The sequence below is a fragment of the Centroberyx gerrardi genome, chromosome 8 (assembly GCF_048128805.1).
Source record: "Centroberyx gerrardi isolate f3 chromosome 8, fCenGer3.hap1.cur.20231027, whole genome shotgun sequence".
NCBI classification, from domain to species: Eukaryota; Metazoa; Chordata; class Actinopteri; order Beryciformes; family Berycidae; genus Centroberyx; species Centroberyx gerrardi.
The window spans coordinates 18,669,353-18,677,082 of NC_136004.1; the positions used below are offsets into that span (position 1 = coordinate 18,669,353).

A 7,730-nucleotide genomic window follows, 5' to 3' on the forward strand; every position below is an offset into this window, starting at 1 on the left:
AAAATTTTCTTAAAAGTCAGTAGATTCGCAACAGTCTGGTGGACTTTCCCATATCAACTGTTGGTTTAAATTGTATCATTGAGTTAAAATAGGATAACTGGTTTAAACTGGTCTTCCCCAGATCATATAGCTACAGATTTATATAGTTGTAAATGTCAGTAGTAGCCTACTGAGCATAAAGTAGACAGTTTTGTATTACAGACCACACATACTGTAGCTTATGCAGTGATAGGGCTAAAAACATTTCAGTACTTCTCATTTAATAGGGTTCTGCTTTTCTGTTCAAAAATGTCTGAGATACTATATTCAGCACATGTAAAGGTATATGTGTGTGTATTGTATCATCAGTGAATTCTTGATACTTATGTAGGACAAGGTGCAGGTGATGTTTTGAATTGAACTTGATATATTAATTGCCTACTGTGGAAATTGATAAGTCTAATTACATCTTTGATATGATTTAAAAATCAACATGGCGGAGTCAGAAAATGTATAAGGAAAAAAAAACTTTTATTGTTTCACTCTTCATATCTGTACAAATACCATCAAACTTTGTATGTACATATGACATTTACATAAAAAATACAAAACTATATATTCATAACAGAATTTTGTATTTCTCTTGTGATGTTTGAAAATAAAAATGCATTCTGAGAAAAAAAAAAACAGAGAAAGAAGCAAAGTGATGAAGTTCGATATAATGTTGAGTACTGCTGTACGTTATCCTATTGTAGCTCTGCGAGAGCATTACGGAGCACATTGGCAAGAAGACAGCACACAAATGTTAATGGCACATTTTTTTTCCAAAATAATCAAGTATCATCCAAAACTCATCTCTGTTCTAATGTGGTGAGTAAAAGTGAATACTATTGAATGTCTACACTCAACATCTTCATGGGGAAACAAATCTAAAGGACTACACTTGAAGAGTAACAAAAAAACGAATGGCTCTTTTTTTCTCTTCCTTTTCATCACCACCATGTTGCAGCTTTTACAACGCACCTTTGCAGAACCATTGAGAGAATCCCTTTGGTCAGTTATTATGAGTTGTAAACAAACCAGAAACACTTCTGTACATAAAATGATTGATATATTCCCAATAAATAAACACACAGCCTAAACATGCATTTACGTATGTGTGACATAAACATCTGTGATAAAGATTTGACAGTAACAAGCAGATTTTTACAGCTCAGGGAATGCAATTTACAGCTTGCAGAAGACTTATACTTACACGGTAACATGACAAATAAATAACACTGCTTCTCTTTGGACAAATATATTTCTTCATGATAAAAAAGAAAGTAAAAGAGACAACAACAAAAGGGGAAAATGAGTGGTAACACAATATATCATGGTAGATAGTAAGCCTGACATTGTAAATGTATAAATTATAAAACACAAAAAAAAACAGTATAAATAAACATCTAGCAGACTGAACTATATGTATACTTCCTTTTTTCTTTAAAAAATAAATAAGCATACACATAATGTACAGTATGGACATGATTCCTTGCCCTAGGACTGTTCCCCTAGTGATGGCGGCCTATCCATCCAGTATAGAAGATAAATGGACATAGGCCATGTAGTCTGAGTCCTCATCTTCCTCATCCTCCTCCTGGTCTTCCGTAATGGCTATATGGGAGAATATATGGTAGCTGTTGTATGAATATGGACCACAACAGCGCAGAATATCACTGAATGTTCTCAAAAAAAGATCACAGCAAAGCCACTAGTACACAGCCTCCCTTTTCTTTCTTTTTTTTGTTTGTGTGTGTGTGTATGTGTTTATGTGTGTGTGTGTGTGTGTGTGTGTGTGTGTGTGTGTGTGTGTGTTGGGGGTGTGGGTGGAGGGGTGGGGTTGTTCTGTGTGACTTGGCATCAACGATTCACTGTGGCATCCCCAATTATGCAACTCCCATTTACATAATCTAGCAAGTCAGGGCTGCAACAAGAGAGAAAGTTGGGATGATGGCAGAGGGGTGGGATGGGTGGTAGAAGGGGAGGGGGGGGGGGGGTGGGGGTGATGGGGGTGGGGGGGGTTAGGTCACTGGGGCTGACCGTTCCAGTGGCTCGGTCTCTTTTGAGCAGGTTCCTGAAAGCAGACACACATAACACACAAAAGTGCTCTTGTGTTCTAGGATTTGCTAGTGTCCTTATTATGCTTCTCATTATGATTCTTCTTATATTATTTTGTCTCTGACACAAACGTACAGTTGCTGCTACTGGGAGGGAGGACGCTGTGTCACAGCCTGACCTTAGCAAGCAGGTCGAAGCTCACTGACACAGTTCTGAGGTATTTTCTTTTCTTTTTACAGAAGAGATTTACATCGGACATGTAAAAGCACACAAGCAAGAGCAACAGTGACAATACAAAAAAACAAACGAACAAAAAAAAAAAAACAGGCAGTCCCTCATCAATCCAAATGGATTTGTAATTTTTGATACATATTCTGATAGACAACACATTCACTGGAAACAGCACAAACAGTAAAAGTCAGCTGATAGATGTTACTTTTTCGTAATGATGAGATGAGAAGTAAGAGAGCGTGGTTCTACAAGCTTCTTATGCTTATCCTGCATACTGTAAAATATCACATTTATATTTAGTTCATGAGGTGATCATAAAGTTGGTCCCTTGGATTCCATTGTATACCTTAAGGCACATCACATTAAGGTACTCAGTCGGGGAAAAAAAACTAACAAGGAGACATTCTTTTACATAGCAACTTGGAATGTAAATTTTATAATTCCTTGAGGCTAGTGTTCAATTTGATGGTTTGCCCCCAGATCTGCGAGCACCTGAATGGCTCACACTGCTCTACAAATAGGTAGTCTACATGAATAGCAACTTTAAAATCCATCATCATTATAATGGCACCAATGTTACAATCACCTTATGCACATGAGTATATTCAAAAGTATTCTGTTCTTATTGACATGTTGGCAGTGCGGTGTATGTCACAAGAGGCAGTGCATTTTGAATTGATTGATTATAGCCAAAAGCAACAAAAAAAGAAAAAAAAAACATAAATACACCATTACCATGAAATTAGCAATGTGACCATGGAATTTACAAGCTGTAAAGATATGACCACTATCATAAAAATAAACCACTATTGACAAAAAAAACTGCATGAAACTTAAGGCAACCTGCTCAGGCAGGTCACTAGCATGACCACAAACTCAACTAGACTTTTAAATATCAGGATTGTTCCACTGCAAACAAAATTAGTCTCCTTTATTATTTGTGTTAGTTTTATGAAGTTAATCTTTCCCAGACTCCCAGACAGAGTCTGCTGACTATGTCTTCACCTATAGATGTATGCTTGTTTATTCACTTTTCTGTTATTTTGTTTTGCAGAAGAATTGCAAAAAAACAAAACAAAAACAACAACAACAACAACAAAAGCCAGCGACAAAGATGACATCATGCAAGTTCTTCCATTCCCAAGTCCTTTCTGCTTGCTTAAGCTGTGCTTGGTGGAGTGGGAGGGGTGGGAATTGGGGGGGAATTGGGGTGGGGGTACTTTCAGGGGAGGTTTTGTTGGGGAAACAACATGGAATATTGTCTTTTGCTTGGAGGGGGGAGGGGTGTTTTTTTGTTTTTTTTACTTACAGTTGCAAGATCCCGAGTGCTTGACTTCCAGCAGCACCCCCAAAGAACAAGCAGCTTGCTTCATGGCACATTCACTGGGATATGTGGTGTTGTCGCTGGCACACACCGCCTCGTCCGTCCGGCTCTCCGGACACGTCTCGTCACAGAGAGAGCAGCGGCCCCGGCTCATCCTTGCATCCCACAGACACTTTTTCCCTGCGCTGCACTGGATGTCCTCACACGACTTGGCCTCTGGAAGCAGAGAGGAATCAGTGCAGGGGAAATCTTTGATTAGATGGATTACCATGACTGTTTTGCAAGCTAGATCAGATGACTGGTGAGCTAAGCTTGCAGTAAAAAGTAAATTCCATCCAGACGTATCATATGTTTGGTAATACCTAGTAATTAATGACTAACACTACATAAGTTTATGTTAACTATTATGCAAATAAGAATCCATCTGACTCAAATATTAACTGGCAGCATGTCTTTATCCCCCCAGCAATTCTCTCTCTTTCTCCCTCCCCCTCTCTCTCTCTCCCTCTCTCCCATATGGGATAGTGCTGCCAACATCAGGAAACAATAAGATGTCCATCATTTCTTGAGCAAACATGAGCAACTACAAAACACTCTCTGCTCAAGACCCCCTTCGTAGTGGAATGTTGGCACAAATGAACAATGAATAACTGCAACGGTGGCCAGGAGGAAAACGCACTCAAACAATATTCAAATTGCAGGAGGAGGCCACTCTCAGGGAATGAAGTCTCAGGCTGAGTCTCCTGTTGCAGACTTACTGATGCATTTCCCCTCATATGCCACTCCGATGGATCTGCCAAGGAGACAGGTAGCCCTTCTCAGGTGACAGGCACTGGCATAGATGATCCCGTCGTTTCCACACAGGTACTGCTCAGGCGACGTCACCTCGGGGCAAATCCGATTACACGTCACACAATACGCGTTATTTGTCTGGTCCACGACGCATGTGGAGCTGCCGGGGCACAAGACGTCACGGCACGTTTCTGTGAAGTCAAAGGAAATGGAAGATTTTGAGAACAGGACCTGAAATGCCAGCTGCCGATAAACACAAAACATCCAGTTCAGACCATTTGACTTTGAAAAACGTGTCTAAAGTACCTCGTGGGATCTCATCAGTAGTCATAATTAAAAAAAACAACAATTTGGTGTACTTACTCTTGCACTTTCCCTGGTACTGCACGTCCAGGTCGGGATGGCCTTTACATTTAGACTTGAGCAGCGCGCACTCGTCTTTGTATGTCTTCCCATCCGAGCCGCAGACGGGTCCTTTCCAGGTGATGTTGGAGCAGTCTGGCGCGCACACGCAGCGTGGCTTACTCCTCCTGTTCATCTTGCACCTCTTCCCAGGCCCGCAGTCAACATTATCGCAGGTTTCTAAAATAAAAGGTTTGTGTTATACCTTTATGTGATGCTAGTAAGGGTTTTGGGCGTATGCGTAAAAACACTTTGACGCAGTTGATAAAAAAAGAGCATGTAAATGAATCATTTACGCATGTTGGTAAAACAACTGAGGCTAGTCATCACTACAAAAAAAGGCAAGAGAATTAAAGGTCATGCGTGAGGATATGTGTTATGTGGAAACCAAGGGAATTGAGTGCACCTCCACCTTTGCAAGGTATGCAATTGGGGGCTCCGCCATTGAAGATCATCCACCTAAAGAGCGTGCTGTTGGGGACGTCCTCCTCAGTCCAGGACGTCCCCAGTCTTCCACTCCGACAGCACTCCTCCCTGCTCATGCCGGGCATATAGAGCACCTGGCACCTCCCGTTCTTCCCCTGCTGCAACCAGCAGTTTCCAGCTGTAAACACAAACAGAAAAAAATTGCCCCACTGTCGCATGTCGAACGTCTGAAAACGCTGACCCAGACGCACTACACACGCAGCCTGCATTATCTGAGACGCGCCCTCCCTCCCCTCTCGCCCTGCCCGCAGTATTTTGTCTGATTTTGTGCGAGACTGTGTTAACACTTGCCTATCCCATCTGACTGACAGCCCCTACAATACAACCACAAACCAAAAAGTAGGAAGAATCTTTGGAGGGGGGGTTGCCCTTTATTCTCCTAGCCTCCTTGTTATCACTGGACAGAAAGTGGAGCGTCTAGACAGTGTTAAATAGCAGCCTATCTCTTTCAGAAAACCACGGTGTTGAGGTGACAGGGCTACCCACACCACACCACACCGTCTTGAACGCCCCAGAACAATATAGCCTACCAGACATTGATCTGCTTATCAGCAAACCAATGCAAAGTTTGAACAAAATAACAAAAATAATACAAAAACAAAAAACAGGACCTGTCCTGTTACTATGGTACACAAATATCTTTTGGTCCAGACAGCAGCAGGATATCAAAACCGACACAGACACAGATGACCAAGTGCTCACGAGCTGAGGTATAGCATGGGCTTCTTAGATTAAGGCACATTTTTTTTTATAGCCATTTGGGTAGTAAGTTCTGAAACCATAGGTGAAAAAAGTCTCCACTTATATTTGACATAATTAAATAATCAAAATGACTAAAAAGAATGCAATCTCTAGACACCAATGGGAGTGTGCGGGTAATTTATAAATAACACGCCCATAAACTCATAGTGTAAATGCTGAAGTTTGTTTCAGGCTTGACCAGAACATCGTAAGACACTAACCGTACAGTACATACATGAAATATTTGGCTATTCTCAGGTATTATGGAGAGCTGACGCAGCCATCAACACGGTTTGGCGGCTTAAGTCTGTGCGCCTTGCGAGAGCTGCAAAACTTGCCATGCTAGTCTATCACTTTGAAGTGTCCCATATGGCACCTGTTTTATGGACACTTTACGCACGCACTGTCTGATGTAGAGGGAGTTTTATCAGTGGGAAAAATGGAAACTCACTTTAAAAAGTTTCTCGGTTCCAGTAAGTAGCCTATCCGACGCTCTGTAGCTGACAGCAGTCGAAGTTTTTCAAAACGTAAAGATTAGCACAAAATGATGAAGAGCTTACCTTGAACTTTTTGATCTTCCATGAGATGACAAAGCCATATCAACAAGAGAATAATGCCCGGGTGAAGGTGGTGTTTCAGCATCCTAAACATGATGGAGAGGCAAAGTGAACCACGTATTTGACACAGGCAGCGCAAAAGTAATCTGCTTAAGGTGGCAGTGTTGAATAAGTGTCAGTCTGAGAATGCAGCCTCTCTTTTTAAATCTATAAGGGGTCTCGGGTTGACTGTCTCTGGTGGGCGGTCTCCTCTTCTGTGGGGGTGGGGAGATTTTTTTTTTCTTACCAAAGTTCTTTCAATCCCAATCAGGTGACATCGTTAGAAGCAACTTTCTCTTGCCACAATAATTAAAGAATATGAACATTTTATGAATTCATAATAAACTACAGAGAGGCAGTTAAGGCTTGATGCACAGAAGCAGATCAAACAAAATGCGCTAGTTGATATCAGTGTGGTTTTGATGGTGTATACAACCTGGTTTGTTTAATTTTAAACGTTTTAGGCCATTCCATTTATTGACCATATTATGCAAGTGTGAGATACACAGCTCGGTTTTACGCATGACGTTTCTGGACGTGGGTATGCGCCTTTAAAGCCAACATAATAATAGTATTAATAGCCTAATAATAACAATAATAATAACAATAATAATAATAATAATAATAACAATGTCACTTCTCATAACTATATTTCAAGGCCTTAATTATAATCAAATAGGCCTATAGCCAACATACCTCCGGACGTACAATCAATCCCTCAAATTAAGAGTACTTGGTGATAACTGATATTTTTTCCACCAACTGCAAACAAAAGTGCTAATCTTTTGATGAGAGTTGCCTATTGGAATACATCTGAGCACAGACAATAATAGAATTCATAGTAGCCTCCAGCCGTACTACTAATATTAGAACAGACAGTTGTTTGGGTTTCTCTCGCGGGTCAAGCTTTTAAATATAATCAAACCTGTTTCCGAAGAGGCTTCAGACAGAGGAGCAGGGTGTTACGTTTCATTGAATGAAACACACACACACACACACACACACACACACACACACACACACACACACACACACACACACACACACACACACACACACACACCGATGTACAGGCTGAA

The 7,730-nt window shown here is 41.0% G+C and overlaps 1 protein-coding gene across 3 annotated transcripts; it reads right to left on the reverse strand.

Annotated features, from left to right (window-relative positions):
• Window positions 1–491: 491 nt before the first annotated feature.
• Window positions 492–6,755, reverse strand: fsta (follistatin a). Of its 3 annotated transcripts, none has more exons than XM_071918765.2 (6): window positions 6,616–6,755; window positions 5,241–5,432; window positions 4,790–5,008; window positions 4,393–4,617; window positions 3,620–3,850; window positions 492–1,635 (listed from the first exon to the last, which is right to left on the reverse strand). In XM_071918765.2, the coding sequence occupies exons 1-6, from the start codon at window positions 6,704–6,706 to the stop codon at window positions 1,547–1,549; spliced, it is 1,047 nt and encodes a 348-aa protein (XP_071774866.1). In that variant the 5' UTR covers window positions 6,707–6,755; the 3' UTR covers window positions 492–1,546. The 3 variants fall into 3 exon arrangements, with proteins under 3 accessions (XP_071774866.1, XP_078141434.1, XP_078141436.1); XM_078285308.1 differs by having other exon boundaries at window positions 5,235–5,432; XM_078285310.1 differs by lacking the exon at window positions 492–1,635 and having other exon boundaries at window positions 3,612–3,850; window positions 5,235–5,432.
• Window positions 6,756–7,730: the final 975 nt, after the last annotated feature.